Source organism: Chaetomium fimeti (genome assembly GCF_033439085.1).
Source record: "Chaetomium fimeti strain CBS 168.71 chromosome Unknown B0H64scaffold_2, whole genome shotgun sequence".
In the NCBI taxonomy this organism is placed as follows: domain Eukaryota; kingdom Fungi; phylum Ascomycota; class Sordariomycetes; order Sordariales; family Chaetomiaceae; genus Chaetomium; species Chaetomium fimeti.
The window spans coordinates 4,880,234-4,906,211 of record NW_026944330.1 but is presented as its reverse complement, the minus strand read 5'-3'; the positions used below and the strand labels follow the sequence as shown (position 1 = coordinate 4,906,211).

The window sequence follows — 25,978 nt, the reverse complement described above, 5'->3', positions numbered from 1 at the left end:
AACATCAATTGAAGTTGGAGGGTATGAGACTGGAGGACTCGAGGCATGCATCTGACCCGATATTGAATCAACAGAACACAAGGCCCCTACCGACAAACAAAAACCCAGGTTTCCCATCGTGGTATCTCAACTGGAATAACAAGTGCAAACGCCGCCCTGTTTGCCGCACCAGTCCACTCCCCAAAGACACATTGCCGCCCCTCGGCCAGAGGCTGAGTCTCTCGGCGACATTACGAAACCGACTGGCCAACTCTATCCATGTAACACCATTACCCCGTTTCATCAGTCGTGTTTCGCTTCTGGGAGTCCGTTGAAACGTGCTGGGTCTTTTTCGGAGGGATGGAGGCCTGGACGAATCAGTATCGGGCACGAAAGACTGCGGCCGGTGGAAGAAAGCTACTTGGTAGTGGCTCACCTTTTCTACTATCACCTGCCCGTACCCTCACAGGCAACCTCGTTTCCAGGGCGTTCACCTCGAGATCCCAACCGCCAGCAGTCATGGCCGCGAATATCGTCTGCTTCTGTTCCTCCGACACGTAACCCAGCGGTATCTCGTTCTCATAATGGCTCTCCAACCCGTCTTTGAGCGCCGAGTCGAAGTGATAGGCATGGTTGACTGCGTCAAACCAGGCGGAGAGTGGGTTCTTTGTCCCCTCCTTCAGCGCAATTCTCATGTAAAAATACCCCCCGCGGTGCCATATACCCATGAAGTACGTGCTCGTCTCGAAGTCATATCGGTGATAGCCTTTCGGATTCCATCCCATGAGATCCCCATACGTTCCGAAATCGCAAAACCCCGTATAATCCCCGCTCTTGCTCGCCAGATTCCCCCTCCCGTTGCGTAGGATGCTCTCCCTCTGCGACACCTGTTGCGGGGTGAGGACTGTCCCATGATCCAGCCATTCTCGAAACACAAGCGTCGCCCGCTGGCGGTTGAGCGAGCGCATTTTGACCGCTCGCACAGCGTGGTAGTTCATAGCCAGGTGCACTCCAGCCAGAAATACCATCAGCATCCACACCACCTGCTTGTCCTCCACCATCTTCACCACCAACGACCCGACGAGCATCCCCAACAGGCTGACGACCGTTTCCTGCGACGCCTCTTTCGCATTCAGCTCCGCCAGGTTCCCCGTCAGCGCAAAATGCGCCGACAGACTTGCCTTGCTCGCATTCGCGGCCACGCCACACAGCGAGCGCAGCACCCCCGCCGAGACGATCACACCGAGTTTGGGGAAATATGGTAGGGCCGGGGTGAGCAGGTCGAGAAATTGGGCGCTGTCGTTGAAGATGTCGGCTAGGAAGCGGTAGAACTTGCACTCGGGTTCAATGGCCTGGCCCATGCGGTGCGCAAAGAGGATTGTGGCGATGCGCGAGATGGTGTCGCCCGTAATCTTGAGAATCAGGGCGCCGGTCGGGGATGACGAGGAGTCGCCCACCCCAAGGCCCTCAAGCACGGCGCGGTTAGCGAGTAGCGAGGTGATGGAGGATGCGAATGCCTGAAGCGAGTCGTAGGTTTGGTACGGGAGGTAGTCGTCGGTTACGGAGTGTGGGTAGCCGGCGGGGAGGAACGCGTATAAGACTGCTTTGGGGATGGGGACCTCGGTTTTCTCCTGCGAAAGAAGATTTAATTAGCTTGCTGGGTAGATTCTCGTGGCGAGGAAAGGTAGAAAGGCGAGACTAGGAGAGAAGGCTGCAGACAGGGCGCGGACACTCACGGACTTGAGCTTCTCCTTCTCGCCATTGGTGTAAGTGCAGAGGACCTCACCCGCCGGGTCGATGTCGTAGAAGCTCCGGCTCATGGCGGCGCTGGTCGCACGCTCATCGGCACCGTAGAACGTTATTCCGGGTGCAAGAATGTGCGACAGGAGGGCGGCAGTGAGCGACGAGGCTAGCAGTGTGATGGAGGATCAGGGGCTGACTGGCGGCGCGGACAAGCGACCAGTCGCGTGCCTTTCTGCCCCTGTATGTCCGCTTCCGTTCCTCCTGGGCTTCAGGCGGCTTCAGCGCGTCTGACGTAACGGCGGGGCTTCCAGGTTATCATACCTTATCGAGGACAACCCGCAAGCCCATCCTGGCTGAAAGTCCGGGGGATCAACACGGGGACAGTTTTCAAAATGACCCGGGAAGCATGCACGTTCTGGCAAGCGGCTCTGCCGTGTGGGCCAATCCAACGCCTGTACATGGATGTATTGAGAGCGTTTCGCTACTTGAAACATACCAACGCTTATTATTCCTGCGCTCTGGCCGGGCGTCCCCAACACACTAACACAAGATCATCTCCTTGCCGGACTTCCATCCTCAGCAACCAAATACTCGTCGCTTTTGATGGGGCCCTCCCCTACTCCTGTCAAAATCACACGGCTAACGCCAGCCTTCAGGATCTCGGCGACCCCTTCATCCAGGGACATGCTCGGCTTCAGCCCCTGGACAACGGTGCTCTTCCAGCCGCCGACCTCGCCTCCAAGTACGTGGTAGAGAGTCCCCACAACAGATTCGGTGTCCTTCTCCAGGTAGTAGATGACAGCGTTCGGACCGGCGTCGAACGTGTACGCAGCCACGGTCCTCCCCGCGGCAGCGTTGATCTGTTCCACCGCCCGAATCGCCGCCCGTGAGACGTCGTTCATGTAGAAGATGGGCGGGTAGGTATCGGCGCAAGTCGCATGGAACGAGTTGGAGTCGCGCATGGTAACCTCGGCGAAGGAGGCAAAGTCGCGCTCAGCGATGGCCTTCTCCATCGCCGCCATGTTCTGCGGCACGACCTTGGCAATGCGCTCCTGGAACAAGCCCGAGGTCGCCACCGTCTGCTGCATACCCGAGGTCGAGCTGACACCCTTTTTGGCGGCCGACACAACGAGGATCAGCGCCCGCATGTCGGGCCAGTGCGACGCCTCGGCGACCTGGTCGGCCATCGAGTCGCTGCCGTCGGCCGCGTCGCCCATGCGCCAGGCGACATAGCCGCCGAAGAGACTGCGGCATGCCGACCCAGAACCCTGGCGCGCGATCAAGCTCAGCTCGGACGGCGACGCCGGCAGCTCGTACAGGTTAGCGATGGCCCGCACAAGGGCGGCAAAGCCTGCCGCCGACGACGCCAGCCCTGCGGCAGTCGGGAAGTTGTTCTCGGACACGAGGCGGACCGGCATTGTCGAGAGCTTGGGCAGAGAAGCGTCGGCGTCCTCGAGGGCCCGACGGCGGGCGCGCAGCTCCCGGAAGCAGGCCTGTGTGCGGGCCCCCGCAACATCGGACTGTTCGCCATTGAGGAGTAGCGAGTCGCCCTCGGAGGAGGGGTACGAGGCAGAACACGAAGCCGTGGTAAGTGTGCGGAGGTCGGCCTGCGAGAGCGTCACAGAGAGCGAGCTGTTGGTCGGCAGGTTGAGTTTGGGATCGCGCTTGCCCCAGTATCTAGAATCGGGCAGCGGTCAGTTAGGTACCCAGGTAGCTGCGTTCGAATTTGCTGCCGCTTCGAGATAGAAGGAGGGGTCCGTACTTGACAACGGCGATGTTCACCGGCGCCGTGGTGCTGGCGCGGTACACTTTGTCTGCCATGGCTGGGGATGGGGGTTTTGGATGTACTTGGGCTGCGGTGTGTTGAGGAAACACTCAAGCGGTCAACAGTCTCGCCCTTTCTCCCCTTTCATGGCCATTTTGGCGGGGTATTTAGGTCTGGCACCCAGCAAATTGTTGCCAAGGATCGGCGCTGGAAAGCGTTAGCGGGGGGCAGATCTGCAAGGTTCAGAGTCTCGGCCCGTGCTCGACTCCGCTTAGTCACATATGCTATCCCTAACCCTGCTTGCTTCTTGTCTGTCCTCGCCGGTAGCATCTTACGAGCTTACTTCGTAGTCGGAATGTACGTGCTTCTTCTTGCTTCTTCTTTTCCAAAACACGTCATCTTGTCTTATCTTTCTTTCTTCTTTCTCCCGGCTTGATGTTGGTTATACCCCCTCATCGTTTTCCCCTCATCCCGGCCAACGACACTCGCATCATCGATGACTTCGATTCCACCGTAACGAGAAGCTGGAGTAGTATTACTTCAACGAAGTTCTCGTGTGCTCAACATAGTCCATTCTGAGCCTTACTTCTTCCAGTAACAGACCAAGTCCATCATAGCCTGAAGGCTTGGATAGATGCCTATAGCACTTAATAAGTAGGTACTTGAGATGGATTGTTAACCTTACCTGAACGAGCCCTCTCAAGTTACTCGCAACTTGACTCCAGCAATTGAAGTCCAATATGTTCAAAGTAACTCCATACCGGGATAAACCTTTGTACCAGCAAGGAGTGTTCCTATCTTGTAAGAATCCCATTGAGGCGTATATTTCAGCCGCGAGTATTATTTATCAGGTGAAGTCGGGAATTGCTTCCTGCTCCGAGCAAAGAATCAAGACGAGTCAGTTGTTAACCGCGAGCCCGAGCATCCTATAGAGAGTCCCGCCAAGTGCTCACCTGAATATATTGGAACGCCCATAGCGTCCACCGGAAAAATGAACGGAGGGCAGTTGTAAGTGACGGAGCCCAACACGGGGTAAGATCAACCTGAGTAAGAGCAGGAAGACCGAGATTCGAAGCCGCAGGATGGGTTTCTCACATGCAGTAGACTTCGTCAAGAGCCTTGTGGTACTAAATGATCCGAGGTAATAATCTTAGAAACATTAGTAAAACGAAACCGCCCCCCAGAATGCCTGAACGCCGAGATCGATGTTGTTTCCCGTGGCGCGGTTACCAACCAAGTCGATCCACGTTATCCAGCCACGTGCCGGCTCAAACAGGAGCGCATAAGAAGTAACCCAGGAGTTAGTACCAAGACTTATGATTGTGAGAACCCAACCCTGGAGGCCTCAATCAGAAAGAATTTGTGGGGAGTACCACTCCCTATTGCATGAGACGAATCCGGCTTTCCGGGTTATCTTGGTGCTGTTCTCGCCCGAACCTCCTCCAACGCCATCCAGTCACGCCGTTTGTAAAGATCAAACCCCGCTCTTGGCAAGGAGGCTGTGCGGAACTGTCGTGTATGTACAAGTTGTACCAAGCCGTTTGTAAAGGTGAGAGACTGAAGACTGCCCGTATATTGGTGTTGGCCAAGGAGAAAAGTCTCGGTCCTCGCTTCCCGACAGCAATGCGTGTTGATGAGCAGGCGAGTGAGCCGTCCTATCCTATTCGGTGCAACTACCTCTGTCGTAGAGAAGGGAAGGGGATTGTAAAGAGATGGGTTACATCGCGGGATTGCAAGATGGCCAGGTGGTAAGGGCATTCTTCACTCCACAAGACTGACAACTTGAGCCATTCTCGTCCTCATCCCTGGCCAGTTTGTCACTTTGTCCAAATTCATGGGGTGGTCTTGTGCCCGAAACCTGTGTAATCCTGAACCGTGTACCATGGATTAGCACATTAGGTTGAGCTCAACCAAACACGGTTTCCGTACGAAGTACCTTACGGCATGACAGGATAGATTCGTGGTTGGAGGCTGAACCAGTATACCGTTCAAAGTTTGGGCATCCCAGTTCCTGCTGACGATGCCAAGGGTTCTTTCCATGTCAGTGCTTCTTTTATCAATCAGGTTTGCTCTCCTTTGTACATGTACCTAACTAGGTAACGACATGAGCACATGATCCCCAAAACCGGGCTGTGATGCAGTAACCGATTTTGCCAGATTCAGTTAGTTGCAGCAGTTCGACTGCTTAATCATGTCCTGTGGATGGTGTCTTCCAGAAAAGAACCCCCCGAGCCTGTTTACGCGAATCATATCGTGTCATGCAGGATTCCGACATGGACTCAACAATCCAGCTGCATCTGGCAGATGTGGGGCCCACCTTGGCAGACTCGCAGGCGGCAGGGTGCAAGGAATGAGTGAGGGAGGAAGCTCCGTTTGACAAAGCGAGATTGAGCGGAGATGTTCAATGCGTGAAGGCCAGGACGGTGGCGTGTTTGATATCCTCGGTCCAAGCTGATTGGAAATATATATGTACAGATTACAGATGTAGTTCAGGTAGGGAGTTGCGGAACAGTTACACAGGTTGCAAGTTTGTTTGCAGTGTCACGCACGTGGGGGAAGATGAAGAAGACTCCGGTTGTTTTGACGTGTCTGCGTGACTTCCCGACTCAGTTCGAGAGCCCCGCAACAGCGATCCAATGGCGTGGCAAGAAAGAGGCTCGTCAGCCTTGTTAACGAGGTTTATGAGACAAGCAAGAGACCAGGTGATCAATTGTGGCCCCCAGGTTGGTGCATCCGGCGCTGGGCAACACAGGCTGGAGCGGATGCCAAGGGGACCAAGAAGGCAGAGGAACAAGCTGAGCCACTGGGAGCTCTTCGCTCTGCCGGGGTTTGATGGTCGGTGGGGGTCGTGAACGGGATGTGATTGGAGTGTCGCCTTGCTGCCAGTGACTTGGCGTCGCCTTCACTCGTTTGTGTGGTTGCTGCCCGTCCCTTGGCCGACGTACCCACCATCCAAGACACGTCCTTCCCCCCAGGCTCGGGTCCGTCCGCCTGTGGTCCAATTCGGGTGGGATGTGGCGGGCGGCGTTCGGTGATCGGACGCCAACGACCAGAGCGGCAGGGGGATCTGATCTTAAGCCCCGGCTCATCTTCCGGCTTCCGGAATTTTTCCCTTTTGTTCTTTTCCCTCTTTTCCCTCATCGCGTGAACTCGCTGGGATCATATCGGCGACGCACTTTATTGAATGGGGACAGAGAACGAGCTGGACGTCGAGGGGCAGACGGAGCCTCCTATATGTGGCTTCAAGAGTTCCGCATCCTGCCCTCCTCCATCGCCCACCCTCGCCGGGACCACCGGAACGGACGCCGATGCCACCGACGCCGATGCTGATGCCACTGTCGGTCGTGGCTCCATTAGCAGCACCGTTGACACGGCTCCCGCTTTGACTACTGAGTCCGCCCACACACTTTCCGTGCCAGATGTCTGCGCCCTGCTCGAGACAGACCTTGAGTAAGCCTTTGTTCCCCTCCTCCATCTGTTGGCTGGCCCCTCTTGCTCACGCGCCCAGAAATGGAATCGACGGTTCCGAAGCTGCCCGCCGCCTGCAGCACCATGGCCCTAACAAGGTTGAGGGAGCTCGAGGGCTATCCGTGTGGACGATTCTCATGAGACAGGTGTCTAACAGCCTGACTCTTGTGAGTGTCCCCTCCCAACACCCCCCCTTGTGGTGCAACGGCGACTGACAAAGACCTAGGTCCTCGTCATCACGATGGTCCTGTCCTTCGCCATTGATGACCATATCGAAGGCGGCGTTATTGCCGCTGTCATCCTGCTCAACATGGTGGTCGGGTGAGTCTCGAAAGAATTACCCCCGGTTGCTCTCCTCCATCTCATCGATCCCGCCGCAGGTTCATCCAAGACTTCCGCGCCGAGCAGACTATCCAGGCGCTCTACGCGCTTTCTGCACCCACGTGCAAGGTAATCCGCGCTGGCCACACGGACAGTATCAAGGCCGAAGCCTTGGTACCCGGTGACCTGGTCAAGCTCGGAGTTGGTGACATCGTCCCGGCCGATCTCCGGCTTGTGCACAGCGTCAATCTGTCGACTGACGAAGCATTGCTCACTGGAGAGTCTGTCCCAGTGAGCAAGCACGCCGAGATCATCCTCAAGGACCGCGATGTGCCCCTAGGCGACCGCCTCAACATGGTGTACTCGGCTAGCGTCGTCTCGCGCGGCCGTGCTACCGGCATCGTCGTCGCCACGGGCATGACTACCGAGGTCGGTAGGATCGCGGAACTCTTGAGGAAGAGCAGGGAAAACCCGGCCGACAAGCGGACGACTGTCGTTGGAAAGGCTTGGGTCAAGGTCCGGAATGGCGTCCGGATTCTGCTCGGCCTCGACGGCACGCCCATGCAGGTCGCCCTGAGCAAGTTCGCCCTGCTGCTGTTTGCTCTGGCTATTACACTGGCCATCATTGTTTTTTCTGCCAGCCGCTGGCACGTCACGAGCGAAGTGCTGATCTACGGCATCTGCGTGGCTGTTGCCGTCATCCCGGAATCGCTGATTGCCGTCCTCACCATTGCCACGGCCATTGGCACTCGCGCTATGGCCAAAGGCAACGTTGTCATCCGCAAGCTCGCCGCTCTCGAAGCCGTGGGCGGAGTCACAAATATCTGCTCCGACAAGACCGGCACACTCACCCAGGGCAAGATGGTTGCCAAGCGGGTGTGGCTTGTCGACGGGACCGAGGTGTCCATCCAGGGCACCACCCACCCCTTTGATCCCACCGGCGGAAACGTGCGCGTGGGCGACGAGGTGTACACTCCCAAATCCCCAACGGCCGAGAAAACCGCGGCCCAGCTAAAGGACTTCCTCGAGACAGTTGCTCTCTGCAATAACTCGATTGTCACCAAAGCTGATACTTCTTACACGGCCATCGGTGAGCCCACCGAAATTGCTCTCCAGGTTCTGGCTATGCGCTTCGGCATGGGCAAGCCCGAGCTGCTGCAGTCGGGCAGCCACCAACTTCTGGCCGAGTTCCCCTTCGATTCGTCTTGCAAGCGGATGACGGTTGTCTGCAGTGACGGGGCAGGTGCGTTCGCCTACACCAAGGGCGCCCTCGAGGCCATGCTTCCCCTGATGGATGTTTCTGCCGAGCAAAAGAACATCATCGTCTCCAAGGCCGAATCTCTAGCTAGCGAGGGCCTTCGTGTGCTCTGCATCGCTAGAAAACCTACGAATCCTCAAGACTATGTTTCCCAGGGCGCGACAGCCGAGCCGGAAAAGGTTGCTCTACAGGTAGACGAGAACTCGGACCAGCGTTCATCCGTCGAGAGAAACCTCACCTTTCTCGGCTTGGCTGGTCTCTATGATCCGCCTAGACTCGAGTCTGCCACAGCCGTCAAACGGTGTCAGCAAGCCGGCATCACCGTGCACATGCTCACCGGCGATCACGTCAAGACAGCGACAGCCATTGCTTACGAGATCGGCATCCTGGACCGCGCCAATCACGACAACGAGAGAGACATCATGGTTGCCGGCGCATTTGATAGCCTCAGCGATGCTCAGATCGACGAGATGGAGCGCCTGCCTCTTGTCCTCGCCCGATGTAGCCCGACGACCAAAGTGCGTATGGTGGAAGCCATGCACAGAAGGAAGGCGTTTTGTGTCATGACCGGAGACGGCGTGAACGACTCGCCTGCGCTCAAGAAGTCGGATGTCGGCATTGCTATGGGTTTGAACGGCAGTGACGTTGCGAAGGAGGCAGCAGACATGGTCTTGACTGACGATAACTTCGCCTCGATCGTCACTGCCATTGAAGAGGGCAGACGTCTATTTGACAACATCCAAAAGGTGCTTTTTTGTTCCAGGCTTGAGAGATAATCTTGACTAACGGATGCCTTGCAGTTCCTCCTCCACCTCCTAGTCTCTAACATCGCCCAAGTCTTCCTCCTCCTCATCGGCCTGGCCTTCAAGGACCCGCGCGGCGTCTCCGTCTTCCCACTATCGCCCCTCGAGATCCTTTGGGCCAACCTCGTCACCTCCTCGTTCCTGGCCCTCGGCCTCGGCATCGAGGACGCGCAGCCAGATATCATGCAACGCCCACCTCATGACCTCTCTACCGGCGTCTTCACGCGTGAGCTCATCATCGACAAGTTCGTTTACGGTACGGCCATGGGCGGCCTGTGCCTTGCCGCGTTCACGTCGGTTGCCTACGGTGTCAACGGGCCCAATGGTCTGGGCATCGGGTGCAACGAAGATTACTCTGACGCGTGCAGCGTCGCGTTTAAAGCGAGAGCCACGACGTTTGCCACGTTGACGTTCTTATTGCTAGTGATGGCATGGGAGGCCAAGCACTTCACCCGCTCGCTGTTCAACATGCATCCCGAGAAGTACTCTGGTCCGTTGTCTGTCTTTAGAACAATCTGGCAGAACAAGTTCTTGTTTGGTGCAGTTACGGCCGGGTTTGTGGTTGCTTTCCCGGTTATCTACCTACCGGTGGTGAACAGGATTGTATTCAAACACGATGCCATCACCTGGGAGTGGGGTGTTGTAGCCGCGTGTGTTGTGGTGTATACCGCCATCGTGGAGATGTGGAAGGCGGTGAAGAGGCGGTTTGGGCTTGGGTCTGCCGTCATCAAGCCGCTCGTTGAGGGAGAGGCATAGTAAAAACGGGAGGCACCATGAGCGATGGCAAAGCGCATCGACAAAGAAAGGGGGGGTGGGGGAGCTTCGAGCCTTGGTTCACTCGTTTCATGTTGTTATGGACGGACAGGAGGGGGAGCGTGACGTCGTTTCGGCCTGTCAGACACGGCCATAAAGATTGGAAACTTTGTCTGGTTTTATCTACTTCTCTTCCCTTCTCTCACTCCTTCGGACGGTTTTTGCTTTTTGCTTTTTCTTTCATTGTGCCGTATTTTGCGCACACCTCAGACTAGGTTCTGTTATAAAGAACAGTGATGGCACTCTTTACCTCGTCTGCTAGTGGAGCTCCTCATCACTACGTGGTATTTGACTCAAGGCTGTCGTGTGTTCTCCAGTCTGTTCACCTAGACTCCTTGGGTATGCACAAATGTCGACGCCAACACCGCAGGGGTTCGCAGGTACAGATTATAATAAGCAAGCACCTTGTTTTAAGATGATTGGTGCTGAGAAGGTTTCGTCATGGGACCCCCCCCAACCAATATTACCACGAGTTATCCAGGTAGACACCAACTGAGCTAAGTGGCCAGGTGTAGATGAGGATAGACTGCTCCATGCAGTAGGCGTTCCTTGATGGGCTAGATGAGCAAGGGCGGCGGCTCGGCGGCCCTCTCGTGAGAGGTGGGGGGACAACAGGGTTTCGGTTCGATCCTGCGAGGCTTCATGCAATACCACCTAAGAAACCTGGATCGGCAAGCGGGGCCGGGACTAGTGGGAGCGAACCGGTCCTTTCCTGAGAGACGAAGAGATATTCCCACCCCTGTCATCTTCCTCACTGCAGTAGGGCGATGCAGGCGGGTAATAATGGACGAGTCGAACCGAATTTGGCAAGCGTGGGAACTGCGTCGACTGTTGGTTTCAAGTCGTTGCCCGCGGGGTCCAGCGGGCCCCGAGCTATAAAATCAAATGAATATCCAGGCGTTGTGACTCTCTTGTATCTGCGGCAGCCAGGTGGAACCGACTTTCCGCACGCCAAAACCGGGCACATTAACGCCAAACAAGCTTCAGAATGGCACTGGGCGTAGTTGTCTTGCTCGGCGGCTTAGTGGCCGCCTTTGTGCTACGTGCTATTTGGCAATGGCGGCGTTTAGCACACATTCCCGGGCCGTTCACGGCCGGCTTCTCCAAGCTATGGGTCTTTCGGGAAGCCGTCCAGCTTCGGCTGCCCGGGGCATACCACGAGATGGGCAAGCGATATGGTGAGTTCTCACTGGGTTCAACCGCAAATCTGTATCCATGGGCCTCCGGGGTGTTGTTCTAACAAGTTCGTGTCCGACAGGGTCACTCGTGCGTGTCGGTCCCAACGAGCTCATCACTGATGATCCCGATATCTTGCGAAGGATGATGGCCGCCCGGTCTCCCTACACCCGAGGGCCCTGTAAGTTCCGGCAATCATACCACGCCTACAGAATCCCTCGCGCGGAATAGGTACTGACAGAGAGCAGGGTACGAGGCATTTCGGGTTGACCCAAGCAGAGACAACGTGTTAACCCTGCGAGATGACCATCTTCATAACGCGCGCCGCGCAAAGATACTTCCTGGTGTCAGTCCAACTCCCCTACCCGCTACCACTAGACGCTGACGATCTGGGTCTAGTACACGGGCAAGGAGAATCTGTCGATGGAGGGCAGCATAGAAACCCAGATCGCAAGGCTGGTCGAGCTCATAGAAACGAAATACCTGTCCACCGATCAGGAGTATCGCCCGATGGACTGGGGCGTCAAGGCACAGTATTTCACCTTGGATGTCATCGGTGAGCTCGCGTGGGGCCAGCCGATGGGGTTCCTCGAGTACGATGCCGACGTTTACGACTATATCAAGATCACCATGACGTCTGTCCCCGCCATGATGGTGATTTCAACATATCCTATGTTGACAAAGGTTTTGCACTCGCCCTTTTTTCGCAAGATCTTACCGAAGGATACCGACAAGATCGGGTTCGGAGCTTTGATCGGGTAGGTCGGCGGTTATGACTGGCGGAGAGGATAGGTACTTTGTGGATCAACACTAATACCGCTGGGAATAGCATTGCAAACCACGTCACCGCCAAACGTTTCAAGCCCGATGCTCCCGATCACCATGATATGCTCGGATCCTTCATTCGCCATGGCCTGAACGAGGACGAAGCTGCGGCGGAAACGCTGATTCAGATAGTCGCCGGAAGCGATACCTCGGCTTCGACCATCCGCGCCGTCACGCTGTATACACTGAGCAACCCACCAGTATACCAAAAGCTGCAAGCCGAAATTGATGAAGCGATTAGCATGGGGAGGATATCATCCCCCATCAAGGACGCCGAAGGCCGGCAGCTCCCATACCTGCAGGCGGTCATCAAGGAAGGCCTTCGCATGATGCCTCCCGCCTCCGGTGGCATGTTCAAGCAGGTACCTCCTGAGGGAGATACGATAGATGGAAAGTTCGTTCCCGGTGGCACGCAAATTGGCTCGAATGTCATGGCAATCCACCGTTCTAAAAAGATTTACGGCCCGGACGCGGATATCTTCCGACCGGAGCGGTGGCTCGAGGCCGAAGGGGAACAACTCGCCCGAATGTCCAGTACCGTGGACTTGGTCTTTCACTCTGGGAAATTCCAGTGTCCCGGCAGAGGTGTGGCCTGGATGGAATTCAACAAGATCTTCGTCGAGGTATGTTTGATGAGTGAAACAGTAAAACTTTGATGGTCTGCGGAATCTGGTGGCTGACGAATCGGCAATTAGTTGTTTAGGCGATTCGATTTCTCGCTTGCAAACCCCGTTCAGCCGGCTCATATTCGCAATGCTGTAAGCACATTTCGACAGGCTTTGTGTGGCGGGAGCCGTTCACTAATCGGTACTAGGGTCTTTGGTTAATCGACGAATTTTGGGTGCGCGTAACTCGGAGGAACGAAGAGCGGTCAAGGTCTTGATTACAAAGTTGGGCACCAGGTGTATGTATGGCCAACATGTGGGAAGGATTCCTGGCATGTCGACTTCATAGTCACGTATTTACGAATACTATTGTTCATATGATACTTTTCACCGACAAAAGGTTGTAAAGGCTTCCCTAGCACCGCAGCGGGGCTTGCCCGGCCGTTTCGTTTCAGTGCCATGATTTCCTGGATGAGATTTCTCACGAACCCAAGCAGTGAAACACGTTCGACCTGGGAGCCGCGCCCCCACGTTCCGGCATTGCCGGCCTTGTCCTGGAACCCTTGCCGGCCTGCTTGGCGCTGCAGCCAGCCACGTTGTCACAACTGCCGTGATATCCAGGGTTGGTCTTGGCCTGTTCTCGGGCGACGAATGGCGGAGAGTGCCGGTGTCTCGGATGCGTCCTGAAAAGGCTTTTTCCTCATAAAGAGTGTCTCGGGGTCCGAGTCCACCACAAAAGCAATCAACAACACTGACATCCCCAAGTCATCCAGAGCTCTCTACTGTGTAGTTAACCATCACCAGGGCGACAACGCCGCCGTCCATGCCCAATCCGGCCCCCCCAGTCACTTCGCTCTCCACGTGGGGACAAGAGAGATCCGATGCAACGCTGTCCCGAATTCTCAACGGCGAACCCACCGAGCCACCTCAGAACCCCACAATCTCACCGCCAGCTTCCTGGTCTCATCTGGACATGCGCCGCAGGATACCGAGCATCGGTAACAGACGGAGTTCAGACCGAAGGAACCTCGGTTGTACACCGTCTCACCGTCAAGGTCGTATTGTGCGAGGGGACAGCAAGAGTCAAGAGAAGCCACTCGTTCCCTCTCATATCGAGTCGATCAGCCCAAGGGAGGGTTGATCGTCGTTTCCGCATGAACAAGCGTCCCCCGATTGCACATTGACCCACATCACATCAAAGTTGATACAATGCCTTGTCCTTCAACTGGGCGGAGTATCATCCGTAAACCCATCCGAATACCCAAGCCCGAGATGGTGAAGGGAGAATGCACATACATACAGTATAAGATGAACTTTCTAACTATATTCATCTCGTCATTTCCACCATCACATCTACTGAGAAGCATGGTCTCTACCTAGCTTGTTCCTCGGCCGCAAGTTCAAGGCCGCGTGAACGGCTCGGACCCAGTAGTATATGTGTTTAGAGAGAAGCCCCGTTAAGTTACATTCGTTGTATCCAAACCACTAAAACAGGATGCGGGCGGAATAATGACATGGGCACGGCGGAAGCCTGCGGCCAGGTCAAGGGGTCCATATGCAAAACAAACACTTTATGTGGCTTAGCCCAGCCATTTAAACTGCTACCACGAGTGGATCGCCATCACCACGCTCCACAGAGTTGGTGGAGTTCAGCCGTTGTGAAGCTTGGATGACGAAGCAAGACTTTTCAGTCCACCGACCAAACAGGACAACAGCTTTTGAGCAAGGTGGTGTGGGGTGGGGGGGTGGCATTTCTGATCAACTGAGAGAGAGGGGTCAATGTAAGTGAAGAGGAGAGAATCATACGCTAAGGGAGATGGCAATGTCAAGAAATGTTCCCCGAAGTCTCGACGAGCAAGAAAGAAACATTCCATTCATTATCATTCTCCTTTTCTTTGTTTTCATGCTTGCGTATGTGCTAGGCATGTCGAAGGCCAGAGAAAGAGCTTGAAATTAATGGAATGGAGCGACACCCATCCCACCTGCTTCACCAGGATCCTAGTTCAGTATAGGTAGCCATCCAGCTTTGTACTACAACAGTCACCTATCCAAGAACTATCAACACATGGCCTTAGCCCACTACTCTTCGGTCTCTTGTCGCCCCTATATATTAGACTTTGGGCTCGAGCGGTGTGTTGGGCTTCGGTGCCGTGAAGTGGAGGATGATTCATGTAACTGTCTCTAATACCAATTTGATGACCTGGCAATGGAAGACTGCGTACTCATTCGTGTTCTATAGGAGGTGTGAATGGGGATTTTCTTTCTGGTACACTTACTTCGTCTTTGACGGTCCCGTGGTCGCCAGCTCGGACCACGGTGTCGTCGTGGGGGGGTTATATGCATTCTAATTCGGAGATCTTACCCACGATAAATAGGTAGGGGTGCTAGGAGAAACTCAGCCAGAGCTAAATACAGGTGGCCAGGAGTAGTGGCTCTAGGGCTTGCTCTACATACAAAACCATCTCGAGGTTGAGAGAAAGGGAGATGGAGAATGATTGTTGCTTCCCCCTTTTCTCCGAGAGGAAGCTTTTCGTATAAAGTCTTTGGGGTTCTTATAGTATTCACGCTAGCTATTGAGCTACCGTATGCTGTTCTGGGTTATGCAATCCGTTGTTTGTGCCCACGTAGATAAGCGTAGAGGGTTACGCAACGCCGTTCTGTGTCGTGTGATCATGGAAATCTACGCCTTCTTTCCATAATAGGACTCGGCCACTCATTTTACCTTTGGGATATCTCAGCGGGAAAGTGCGGCATTGTGAATTGAGGTGGAACGGCTTGCCACTGTATCTCTGTAGACTTCTGTGCACTTGAACCCCTCTACAGGTAATCATGCCCCCGTCTGAACCTCTAGGGAAAATGAAACTGGCTAACAGCCATGATCGTAAGAATGTTTGCCATTGGAGCTTTCACCCCAGAACCGGCAGAATGAATCACTCCCGAGTCTCAACCCCTTGGGGTTGGTGAACGGGACACACGCTGTGCACCGAAATCCAGTTACATTTCAACCATACATCGGCGACATGGGCTCGGAGCTAGGGAATTTTCAGAAGCGTGGATGGGGAGCCTCTATCCGACGGCCAAGTATTGCCATGCGGGGGCAGATTGGCAGATGCGTGGCGGTTAGCGAAAGGGTCATGATGATGGCATGATTCTGAAAAAAGAGCGGCAGGCAATCTGGGCGACGAAAATATCCCTCAGCAGAGCGCGGGTCCTCTCGAGGGCCGCCAGCTAGCCCTGGTCGAGGAGCAGAATTTTCTTTTTGGCGCCACCGACCCGGAGTCTTGATGTAACCTCGAGTTGTCCAGGCTGGGCCACGGCTGACATGAGGTTGGGCGCGCCCGAGTCCATCGATGGATCGGGACGGGGACCCAGAAAAAGGGCTCTCTGATCGGGCATCGGACGATCTCTTTGGCCACAATTCCGCGTCAATGCCACCCGTCAAAAAAGTTTTTTGGCTTCGGAAAGCCGAGGGCCACGGAGGGCCCATCCCGAGAGTGCCGGAGGCAGACTGAGCGAATCCGGTCCTGAGGCGCCCCTCCCTGACACCGGGCTAATGCAAGGGACGAAAAGTGATCTTGAATGTCAGTGGGAACGATGGCAAGCACTTGCTTGACCGGCCACCACATGGCAGCATGTCAATCGTTCCTCCGCAGCCGTCCCAGGCCGGACAGGGGCCACAGGGCTCGAGTCTTCTCATGAACACTCGGTTTGATGGTGCGAGATCAGACATTGGACTCTAGAGTATCAACGGTGGTGGGCCATCACTTCACTCTCTGCGATACACATTCTGACTTCGCTGGCAATCAATGGAGGCACTATGACTGGGTTCACGAATCACTCGGTCCCGAAGAGGGGATGCGACTACACAACCCGGTGACAAATGAGGGCTGCAAGGGCACCACATCACCGTGTGACCGGCCAGTCAGTGGCGATTAGCTGGGAAGTAGGGTGATAGTCGACAAGCTCATACTCCGGGTACCTCTTGCGGGTATGAAGGCTCCAGTGTAGTGGATAGTATTGGGGTGGACGGCATTGGATGGACGGCATTGGGTGGACGTGGCCATCGAGGCACAGACGCATATTGGACTCGGCTATTGTGGGAAAGGACAGATGCAACGGGATGTGTGACAGATCATCAATCAGTGGGAGGATATTGGTGATTGTCATCATGGCTTCATGTCGCTGACAGGGGACCGTCTGTCAGGCACAGGACTGAACCGGGAGCAGTGGTTGTGTTACACTGCATTCGATATGGAGTCTGCGTTTGGGAAGTTGGAGCCGGGGCATACGGCATGCTTTGCTGGCAGTTGTCGTGCAGGGCAGCTTGGGGTTGTGCAAAGCAAGCTCATGGTTTCTGGGCAGGTTAGTATGTCTGTACCAGACCAAGTTACGATTCGCCCCAGCTCCACGTCGAATAGCCGCAGTCCACTTTTAGAAACCGCTGTCTCAGGCCCAGTAGGGAGTGTGACGGCTCTGCTTGGTACATACTGTCAAGTGTAGACACGCGGGGGGGGTCTGCGCCGCTTTCAAGCGGCGGGAGAGCACCTGAACGACCGAGGGGCGGGTGAGATCTCCGATGAGAAGTGTGGGGCGGCGCGCGTCGGGCAGGCTTCGGAACACGCTTGTGCAAGGTACGCGAGATTCCGGGCGAATCAAGAGGTATGGATTGATGAATTGGTTTCTGCTTCTGAACGGGATAAGAAACCTGGAAGCATGGGAGGTCTGGTGCTGTTCCCGCTCAGACTCGCTCAGAACTCACGTCGCGATGATAAATCTGTGGTGCGTTTTAGCGCCCAGGTAACGAGTTAACGAGTCCGGTGCTAACTAAACTCGGAGAGCAAAGTCCGACCCTTCAGTTTCAAATCCAAACATCCACCGAGTTAACTGGAGGAAGGGATCCTGAGGTAACTTCGCACGGGAGGCAAGTGCGGCGCCGACCTGCGCGGCCTGGCTCACCCACTCGGCCTGTCTCCGGACCCGCAACATTATTCCTGTTCTGGGCGTTTATTTTCTGTTTCTTTTTTTTGTTTGGGTTTTTTTTTTCTCTTGTGGCGTGGGCCGGCTCGGCCGGCTCGGCGGGTGGACTGAAATGGGGGTTAGGGTGGCTTGGGGGGTTTACATGGCTCCTCCGGCGGCGGTCGTTCTGGGATTCTCAGCTGACGCCGACGAGGAAGTGGACTCGGAGAGCCAGAGGGAGCGGCGCAACTTGTGTCGTGTTATCATTCCAGACGGTACGAAGTACACACACTATCACACCCCCTTCGGCCAGAGTGCCCCCGCAATCCCATGCCCCCCGCATCACGCTCCCGTCATCACGAACGTTGGACAAACGGCCTTCTTCACGTGGGTTGAGCGGGGGAGCGGCACAGCGGTCGAGTTTTCTTGAGCTCGACGCTCAAGCTCTGCAACCACTGCAGAGTGGTGCATACGACGCCATTGGCCCACCCCACCCGCGCCACCAAGGTTGCCCAACTCGGAAGACTGGTTCGCGGCGTTATTCTCCTCAATTGGGGTGCGGAGCTCCTGGTGTCAGGCCAGAGACTTCCAGGAAGAAATCGATTGGGCGCCGTCAGCTCCGGCTCCGGCGTTCCAGATCCCCAGCAGCATGGTCTCCGGCCCAGAGGCCAACCACAAATTCGCCTCCCCCAACCCCACGCGAACCGCGTTGCGACAGACAGCGCCTGACAACACGTGGTGCCAGTGGCAGTATCACCAACTGTTCGGTGCTCCGGCCTCTGACTGCCCACGTACTGCAACCCCCCACCACTGCGTCGTGCTCTCTTGACAGAACGCACCTCTCCTCAGGGTACCCCCAACAAGTTGCAGCATCAGAATGCAGAAGGGGCCGACGAGGGAGGGCTGTTCTGGCCGCCCGCTGCCTGATCTCACGACCTCGAGATCCGGCTTGTCGAACTTCCTGATTCGTGGAACAGATCCTGCAAGACACCAGACGAAGAGCCGGCCACCAAGACACGGGGTCGAGGAAAGCTCCCATCCCGTGTGACGCTGGTACACTCCCTCAACCACGCCGGGCAAACGCGAGACCGTGCGGGGTTCATAATATAATAATAACTCGCGCCGAACTTGTGCAGAAGAGATCTTGTCGTGTGCCTTGCGTGATTGCATCAAGCAGTCATCTGTACATGTATGTACGTGGTATTCATCCGCGGCTTTCTTTCGGCGGTTATTTCGAAGACTTCAGGTTGGCGAGCCGCCATCTTCGTCATCTTGCGGAGGGATCGACCAACCAAGCTCCTCAACTGCCGCCCCCGCCGGTGTGCTGGGGGGTCTCGGGTCTCAGGGTTGCTGGGCGAGTGAGCTTCTTCTCGCCGCCACCATCTGGACCGGGCTGGGCTTCCGAGCGGCCCCGCAAAACACCCAACCGAGCCAACGCACAACTGCGCCGGGAACCCAATTCACCACCTACCCTTGTCGGTGCCACACATCCAGCGATTCGCGTTGGAGCTGGGCTCCCTGGGAGTGGCTCGTGAGTGGGCTCATCCGTCAGAGGTGTCTGAACCCCAACAACAAATTGTCCACCCCTCCACCTCCATTTCTTCCCCAGTTTCTTCCCCCGGCCCCCGTCATTGATCGATACTGCAACCCACGGCCCGCATCGCAAGCTCACGTCGCGTCCCTGATGCTGGTAACCCTCTCATGTCGACTGGGTTAAAGCCATTGCTGCTTCCACGCCTCGTGGAAGAGCGGAGGAAGTTGGGGGAACAGGATGACAACGGTGAACAGACACCGTACTACTACACCCACAACTCGTCCTCGTCCGACCTTGCTTCCCCGTCACCCATTACCTCGACCTTCTCGCCCACCAACCACTCGGCGTTATCCGGTTCGACCTCGTCCCTCGAGCTAATCCCGCCGCCATGCGCCGACAACCCGTCATCCCCGACACAATCGCTGCACGCGACCAGGCCCAGCAAATCACAGCTGCCCGATGTCGAGGAAGAGCCATTGGAGAGGGAAGAGGAGGAACCCGTGACGCCACCCAAATACACCGACCGAGAGTTTGGATTCCATGACTACTGCTTATGTGGGTGTTTCGGCGTCGGTCAAGCTTTTGCTCGCTTTGCTAACCCAAGGGTCAGGCGACTTCCCCTGCTCTCACAATGGCGACGCCAACCAGAGCACCAGCATGTACCCCTATATGACGTCCGATTCGGACTACGACCTCGGCTTTCTCAGTGATGGCGACTTCAACGCCAGTCCTAGGCAAAAGAAGAGGCGCCACGGCTCCGATGCCGGGTTCTCGACCTGGAGTACGAGGTTGGGGTCAAGGCTCCCGAGTTTACCTCGCTGGCGGTCCTCCTCCACGTCCAGGCGTAATGACCTCACCTTCTCGCCCGCCTCCGACCCTTCTCTAGTTGATCCCCGCCCGAGCTTCTCCCTCGGCCCCTCGAGCCGATCCTCCTCCGTCTCGCGACCGACACACGTTTCCGACCGCGCGCAGGGCTCGGTCCCTGCCACGCCTGCCCTCTCCTTCTACGAAAGCTCCGAAAGCGTTGTTCTACCCTCGCCCCTCGACAACCTGCCGGCCACCTTGGGCAGACGGGTAGAGCGCGATCGCGTCAACGCCACCACTCCTCTTTTACCCCCCCTTCTTATCGAGGCAGCCCCGAGTCATGCCTTGTCCCCTTCCTTGCAAACCTCGCCGTTGCAGTCTCCCTCCATGATCACCTCGCCGGTTCCCGACTGGTCGACAGCCAAGCCCTACGCAACACCACCGCTCAGTACCAAGCCATCCGTTTCTTCTCTACGCCGCGGGACAATCTCGAGCACGTTCGGCGACGCCCCGTCACCAGTTCCCTGCTTTTTCGACCACCAAGACTCCTGGTCCGACTGCCTTGGCCACGCAAACTTCACGATAGAACCGAAACCGTACTTGCCTGAGACGACCGATCTCGTCACCCTTCAATCCTTCCGCTCCGACTGGAACTTGGCGAGAACCAACTATGCCAAGCATCTCGTTCGAACGGGCGAACACTACGGGTCCACCTCTAAGACGTACGCCTTGACAGAAGCCAAATGGGCCGAGATCGAGCAGGAGTGGCAGCGGGACGAAGACCATCTTGTCGAGCGCCTGGGTCAGCAGTGGAAGGATGACCCCTTCGTCGTCTCCCATCTCCGCCGCACGGCCGAGGAGAAGCTCTCGCCGTCGATCCCTCGTATGCTCAGCGACGATGGCAAATTCCCAGAGCTTGGTGATGTGGAAATTATTGGACCCATGCTGCGCGATGCCGCCATGGCCCGCGAGGGAGGGCCAGAGGACAGGCGGAACAGCGCTTCCGGTTGGCTCAAAAACCTAGCGGGAAAGGTTGGGCTGCGCAAATAACCGTCCGTGGACAGCCCCTTATCACCACCACAACTACCCGCACAGCCATTTATTAGAGACGAACAAATGCCCGCGACGATAACTATAATGAGGACGACAAAACCGCGAGGCCTTCCTCCCTCTTTGTTGTCCACTGTTTTACGCATTTCTTCCTTGCATCTTAATCAAGATACCCCACCAGTTGCCATCGTTCCTTTTTACACTTGTTGGATGAGAGCGGTTGCGGCAATATCCCTCCCTTCCTTACATTGCCGCCTTAATTATGACGAGGAGCCCGCTTGCTGTACTTGCTATACTTGCCGTCTACGTTCTGGTCTCTAAATCTTAGCTTCTTCTCTAAGCGCTCCGTACGGGGAAAAAGGAACCAAAAGCATGCATCTGAATCGCACTTGCACGGCGATTGCCAATGCACAGTTAGGAATCTCAGTGTGTATCTGAGCGCCGAGACCTCCATTTAGATAGAACGCGGATGCCATAGTGACGAATGCCTTGACTGGCAGTTTCTGCCGCTTGCCCACCGTTCTCCCTCCCTTCCTGTTGTCCTCTCCATCCGAGGCGTTCGGACAACGGGCCAGCCACTAGAGAAGTCGATCCGATTCCAGCCAAACTTCTTCTGATCATCTCCAAATCGGATGCGAGTATCCACATAGTGGTAGTATAAAACCTGAGAGTAACCTTTAGCGTGAGGGAGCCTGTCATAGTAATCCACACATGTACACTGAAAAGGGGTGACTCGCGGGTCCGTTCGTCGGGTTTTGGTATACACGGGGCCATACACCCAGTTATGCGATGAGGATGACTGTACCACCTACGGAACCTGCCGTTCCTGTCCACGAAAGGGCCAACAGGCAGACTGGATCGGCAAGCCAAGATCCTGTAGGTACCTAGTTAGGTAGGTATACAGCCACGTGTGTGGTTGTTTCTCTGGGAAGACAGGGTTTCATACTGTTTGCACTACGCCCGTGGAATTCAAGTTACATATCATACTCCTCCTTGACAATCCCCGAGTAAATTAGGCATCTCAACCAGTCCAGCCCGGGGAAAGAAGGCCGTTCATGGCGGGAAGCAAAGCATGTGGAGGAATATGGCTTAATAAGAAGTATATCCCGAGCCGTTAGTTACTCGATAACCAACGCTCAACTCCAAAATTCGAACATGGCTTTCGCAGATCTCTTCATGGGCTGTGAAGAGACCTTCGGGGGGTTATTACCCCGAACGAGAATTGCTGACAGGGTTTCTCCACAGTTTGAAACCACGATTTGAGCTTCTCGAGCAACACTCGAACGAACTCTGGAGCAACAATACGATGAGCGACACAGCAGACAACCCCCCCGCGGTAGAGCCCAGAGAGCCATACCGGTACCGGTACGAGGCGCTACCAACAGGCTCATCCATTAGGCTGTTAAGCGTTGTTGGAAAGGGAGTGGATGGGTCGGTGCATGTAACCCTGAAGACCGTCGACCTGGAAGATGATCCCTTTTTCTACGCCTTGTCATACACCTGGGGCAATCCTCATGCGAATGGAGTTGACTTCACTGCACATTTCAATGCTGTTGACAGCGAGTACAGCCATATCGAAAAAAGTCCAATCTTATGCGACGGGGAGAGACTTGAAATCCAGAGGAACCTACTCGATGTTCTTCACGAGTTCCTTGACGCTTTGGGCGGGCACCAGGAATATGACCAGAGTCCTGAGAACTTGATAAGGTCGCCATTTCCTTTGGCGAACCAGAGGGGTGACATTTGGATCGACGCCGTTTGCATCAACCAGCAGGACATGGAGGAGCGAGGACAACAAGTCAGAATCATGGACAAGATCTACACAAAAGCCACGCAGACAATCACCTGGCTGGGCCGCGCCGACCAGTACACCACCGCCGCCGTCAAAACTATCGAAACAGTCGCGGCTTATCCCAGAGATGCGTTTGTTCAGAGTGAAGCCACCCCTTTTCGGCAGCAAGACCCTGAGGTATATGCCAAAAGCAGCCTCGCCTACACGAGCTGGATGGACTGGTGTAGTCTAGCTGCCCTCCTCAAACGACAGTGGTTCAACCGTTTGTGGATCATCCAGGAGGCCATCCTTTCTCGGGACTTGGTCCTACTCTGCGGAAAGCACAAGATATCCTGGACAGACCTTGTCGCTGCAGCACGTAACATCGAAGCTCGTTGTCAGGTAGTGGGCTGGAGCCCGAGTACCATGTTCCTCCAGAGTCATGAGATCGCGGTGCCCCTCGAACACAACGTCCTACGGCTTGCGGACTGGCGAGACCATTTTCACAGCGGCGAGACCACCGGGCACGGGCACTTCACACTCGAGAACCTCATCTACGACACGTGGATCTTCAACTCGGGTGACCCCCGCGACAAGGTCTATGGTATTCTCGGCCTGGCGGACCCCGAAGTGCGCGCGGGATGGGTTATCGACTACTACAGCTCACCCGAAGAGGTCTTTGCCATCACCACCAGGACCATCATCGAGCAAACTCAATCCCTCAAGATCCTCTCGTGCGTGCAGGATGCCTCAAAGCGCAAGATCGCCACATACCCCTCCTGGGTCCCCGACTACAGCCTCCCCTACTTCAACATGATGTGCAACCACGGCTCGTTCGCCGCGGCGGGGGCACAGTACGAAGCGCCTCAGCTAGTGCCATCGCCACCAGGGCCAAGCTCATGGTCTCGCCTGCGCTTGCAGGCCCACGTGTTCGATACCATGGTTGAAACGGCCAACGAGCGGACAGACTACGTCAACAGCTCCATGCTTCTCGAGCCGTCATGGTTCGAACTCGCGCTGCTCCTGAAGACCCCGTACCCCGCCACGGGTGAGAAGCGGACCGAGGTTCTCTGGCGGACGCTCTGTGCCGACCAGGACGCCGGCTCCACCGTTAGTCCGGCCCCGGCCCGGTTTGGGGAGCTGTTCAAGGAACTTGTGAGCGCGATGGTGGTTGTGCGGGCTGAGCTTGAGGAGGAGGTCTCTCAGGAGCCGGACCCGCCGCGGGATTGTGCCCAGTCCTTTGCACAGGCGCTGCAGAGAGCGAAGGAGATTTGGGCCGATGTCGGTTGGGCTGGGCTCGGTGCCGAACAAATCCGGGAAAAGACGAATTCGCGGCCTAAGTTTCTGGGCAGACCCGATTTTGGTTGGCTGGTGTATACGCTGATCAAGCTCCAAGCTTTGTTTCTGACCGAAGACGGTGGGAAGGCGGACACCCCGAGCTGGGGGGAGCTGGAGAGGTTTCATGAGAACCCAACCTACGTTATGAGAGTGAAGGACGGAGAGGAGAAGTCGCTTGTTCAGCCCAAAGACGCCGCGTTTACGAACTCGTTTCGGCGGAGATACGGGAAGAGGAAGTTGTTTTACACCGAAAAGGGGTATCTGGGTCTTGGTCCGGCCTCGGCTACTGTGGGAGATGTAGTATGCATCGTGCCTGGGGCTGCGGGCCCGTTTCTGGTTCGGCCTGATCAGGATGGGGGTGTCAAGTTGGATCATCACCAGGGCTGCGGTGACGAGGGGGGTCAAACTGAAAGGTTCCGTCTCATCGGGGAAAGCTATGTTCATGGTATCATGCATGGCGAGGCTCTTGCGACCGAAGGCTTTGGTTTGGTAGAGATTGAGATCGTTTGAAGCACTAGCGGCTTGTAGGTCTCCTGGTATCTCGACAAACTCTTTTTGACAACTTTCTCCGCGTCCACGTGTGCCGGGAAGAAGCCCGGTAGTAGTTTCCAGTTAGCTACCTGTCCTCGGTCTTTTGCAACGGGGCGTGACTGGTTTGTCCACTGAATTAGGCATATAGCAAGCTTGATAACTTGCCCGCCATTGCGTCCCAATCACTCTTTTGCTTCGTTTGGTCGGTATTCAAGGCAAGGATAAGCCCCCCAGTCAAAACTTCCGAATAAAACAAGGAAGCATGCACGAGGGCCCAGGCTCGCCGGACGGCCCAGACTAAAAGCACCGATCCCAGCTCGTTGACGTCATGCCATCCCTTGTCGTTCCCCTTCCCAGTGGAGGTACAAACACCACCACCATCGGAGCCGCCAGCAAGACAACCGCGAACCCATGGCCGAGAACTAAACACAATCACTTCGACATGCCTCGGATCTCAGAAGCGGTCAAACAAGACCATGCTCTTATCAAGCGCGCCTTTCGTCGCCTTCGGGAAGCCGACCCGGACACCCGCAGGCCCGAAGAGTTCGTCTGGGCTTTAGACCGATACCTCATAGTGGAGGATCTCGTTGTGTCCCCAGCTCTTGATAGCCACATTGCACATGGAGGCGAGAGACACCGAAGGCTATCCGAAGACTTTGACAGCGTGAGTACTGGACTTTGTAACCTTCTCATTATAGACCACGACGAAGTTGAGGACTGATGTTTACCGCCTACCGTTGTTACAGATGAACGCAAAGTTACGGCACATGCACAGGTTTAAGCCCGCTGAGCCCAGCTTCAACTCGTCACTCAGCGCCATCTGGGTTGACCTGGAGCCTCACATCAAAGAGGAGACCAGCGGGGACCTAAGCCTGCTTGAGGAGAGCCTGTCAAAGTCCGACTCGGAGGCACTGGGACAGAAGTACGAGGATATCAAGGAGCTTCTGCAGCGACCATACGGGATGAACGGTGTTCCCGATGAGAGGACCCTGTCCGCTATTTTGGAGATGCCCCGGCAAGAGCTGATGGTGAAACTTGGAGTTTCAGGGGAGTAGCGGGCGGGTGCCGTCCAACATAGGGGGTATCGCAGACTCCAACATCGGATACGCCATACGGCCAGTCCCGGTTGTTCATTGTCGTATTTATGAATACTGTTACGTGCTCCTTCTTATTGCTATTATTGGGACTTCATGACCTTGAGGCTCGGTGCAGACAAATCATTCCGTCAATCCAATTGT

The 25,978-nt window shown here is 55.8% G+C and overlaps 8 protein-coding genes across 8 annotated transcripts; 6 read left to right on the top strand and 2 right to left on the bottom strand.

The window, feature by feature from the left end:
• Positions 1–236: 236 nt before the first annotated feature.
• On the bottom strand, positions 237–2,040 carry B0H64DRAFT_104412 (vitamin B6 photo-protection and homoeostasis-domain-containing protein). Its single transcript, XM_062797710.1, has 2 exons — positions 1,716–2,040; positions 237–1,610 (listed from the first exon to the last, which is right to left on the bottom strand). The coding sequence occupies exons 1-2, from the start codon at positions 1,797–1,799 to the stop codon at positions 357–359; spliced, it is 1,338 nt and encodes a 445-aa protein (XP_062663232.1). The 5' UTR covers positions 1,800–2,040; the 3' UTR covers positions 237–356.
• Positions 2,041–2,077: 37 nt separating this feature from the next.
• Positions 2,078–3,699, bottom strand: B0H64DRAFT_104336 (GHMP kinase). The gene is made up of 2 exons (XM_062797708.1): positions 3,485–3,699; positions 2,078–3,399 (listed from the first exon to the last, which is right to left on the bottom strand). The coding sequence occupies exons 1-2, from the start codon at positions 3,541–3,543 to the stop codon at positions 2,274–2,276; spliced, it is 1,185 nt and encodes a 394-aa protein (XP_062663231.1). The 5' UTR covers positions 3,544–3,699; the 3' UTR covers positions 2,078–2,273.
• A 2,749-nt stretch (positions 3,700–6,448) lies between these two features.
• Positions 6,449–10,315, top strand: B0H64DRAFT_104315 (P-type ATPase-like protein). Its single transcript, XM_062797707.1, has 5 exons — positions 6,449–6,937; positions 6,996–7,122; positions 7,182–7,276; positions 7,336–9,280; positions 9,335–10,315. Exons 1-5 carry the CDS (start codon positions 6,672–6,674, stop codon positions 10,091–10,093), a joined length of 3,192 nt encoding a protein of 1,063 aa, XP_062663230.1. The 5' UTR covers positions 6,449–6,671; the 3' UTR covers positions 10,094–10,315.
• A 591-nt stretch (positions 10,316–10,906) lies between these two features.
• On the top strand, positions 10,907–13,139 carry B0H64DRAFT_389378 (cytochrome P450). Its single transcript, XM_062803339.1, has 7 exons — positions 10,907–11,328; positions 11,409–11,507; positions 11,575–11,672; positions 11,726–12,084; positions 12,156–12,774; positions 12,847–12,909; positions 12,966–13,139. The coding sequence occupies exons 1-7, from the start codon at positions 11,139–11,141 to the stop codon at positions 13,032–13,034; spliced, it is 1,497 nt and encodes a 498-aa protein (XP_062663229.1). The 5' UTR covers positions 10,907–11,138; the 3' UTR covers positions 13,035–13,139.
• Positions 13,140–17,165: 4,026 nt separating this feature from the next.
• On the top strand, positions 17,166–18,788 carry B0H64DRAFT_104279 (uncharacterized protein). Its single transcript, XM_062797706.1, has 2 exons — positions 17,166–17,535; positions 17,600–18,788. Exons 1-2 carry the CDS (start codon positions 17,333–17,335, stop codon positions 18,675–18,677), a joined length of 1,281 nt encoding a protein of 426 aa, XP_062663228.1. The 5' UTR covers positions 17,166–17,332; the 3' UTR covers positions 18,678–18,788.
• Positions 18,789–19,413: 625 nt separating this feature from the next.
• Positions 19,414–21,100, top strand: B0H64DRAFT_317763 (uncharacterized protein; the record flags this gene model as incomplete). Its single annotated transcript, XM_062800351.1, has 2 exons — positions 19,414–19,801; positions 19,857–21,100. 2 exons carry the CDS (start codon positions 19,414–19,416, stop codon positions 21,098–21,100), a joined length of 1,632 nt encoding a protein of 543 aa, XP_062663227.1.
• Positions 21,101–22,384: 1,284 nt separating this feature from the next.
• B0H64DRAFT_389368 (heterokaryon incompatibility protein-domain-containing protein) lies at positions 22,385–25,064 on the top strand. Its single transcript, XM_062803338.1, has one exon. It carries the CDS (start codon positions 22,407–22,409, stop codon positions 24,717–24,719), a length of 2,313 nt encoding a protein of 770 aa, XP_062663226.1. The 5' UTR covers positions 22,385–22,406; the 3' UTR covers positions 24,720–25,064.
• Positions 25,065–25,182: 118 nt separating this feature from the next.
• On the top strand, positions 25,183–25,795 carry B0H64DRAFT_440066 (uncharacterized protein; the record flags this gene model as incomplete). Its single annotated transcript, XM_062806463.1, has 2 exons — positions 25,183–25,404; positions 25,487–25,795. The coding sequence occupies 2 exons, from the start codon at positions 25,183–25,185 to the stop codon at positions 25,793–25,795; spliced, it is 531 nt and encodes a 176-aa protein (XP_062663225.1).
• Positions 25,796–25,978: the final 183 nt, after the last annotated feature.

What these genes read in the sequence shown, in the direction of transcription:
- B0H64DRAFT_104412 (XM_062797710.1), bottom strand. Translation starts at nt 1,799, where the DNA reads ATGAGCCGGAGCTTCTACGACATCGACCCGGCGGGTGAGGTCCTCTGC. An exon ending in AGAAGGAGAAGCTCAAGTCC is followed by an intron (nt 1,611 to 1,715) that starts GTGAGTGTCCGC and finishes CTTCTTTCGCAG; the next exon opens with GAGAAAACCGAGGTCCCCAT.
- B0H64DRAFT_389368 (XM_062803338.1), top strand. Translation starts at nt 22,407, where the DNA reads ATGAGCGACACAGCAGACAACCCCCCCGCGGTAGAGCCCAGAGAGCCA.
- B0H64DRAFT_104315 (XM_062797707.1), top strand. Translation starts at nt 6,672, where the DNA reads ATGGGGACAGAGAACGAGCTGGACGTCGAGGGGCAGACGGAGCCTCCT. An exon ending in CTGCTCAACATGGTGGTCGG is followed by an intron (nt 7,277 to 7,335) that starts GTGAGTCTCGAA and finishes ATCCCGCCGCAG; the next exon opens with GTTCATCCAAGACTTCCGCG. An exon ending in TATTTGACAACATCCAAAAG is followed by an intron (nt 9,281 to 9,334) that starts GTGCTTTTTTGT and finishes GATGCCTTGCAG; the next exon opens with TTCCTCCTCCACCTCCTAGT.
- B0H64DRAFT_104279 (XM_062797706.1), top strand. Translation starts at nt 17,333, where the DNA reads ATGAGAAGTGTGGGGCGGCGCGCGTCGGGCAGGCTTCGGAACACGCTT. An exon ending in GTCGCGATGATAAATCTGTG is followed by an intron (nt 17,536 to 17,599) that starts GTGCGTTTTAGC and finishes CGGAGAGCAAAG; the next exon opens with TCCGACCCTTCAGTTTCAAA.
- B0H64DRAFT_104336 (XM_062797708.1), bottom strand. Translation starts at nt 3,543, where the DNA reads ATGGCAGACAAAGTGTACCGCGCCAGCACCACGGCGCCGGTGAACATC. An exon ending in GTGAACATCGCCGTTGTCAA is followed by an intron (nt 3,400 to 3,484) that starts GTACGGACCCCT and finishes GCCCGATTCTAG; the next exon opens with ATACTGGGGCAAGCGCGATC.
- B0H64DRAFT_389378 (XM_062803339.1), top strand. Translation starts at nt 11,139, where the DNA reads ATGGCACTGGGCGTAGTTGTCTTGCTCGGCGGCTTAGTGGCCGCCTTT. An exon ending in TCCCTACACCCGAGGGCCCT is followed by an intron (nt 11,508 to 11,574) that starts GTAAGTTCCGGC and finishes GACAGAGAGCAG; the next exon opens with GGTACGAGGCATTTCGGGTT. An exon ending in GCGCAAAGATACTTCCTGGT is followed by an intron (nt 11,673 to 11,725) that starts GTCAGTCCAACT and finishes ATCTGGGTCTAG; the next exon opens with TACACGGGCAAGGAGAATCT.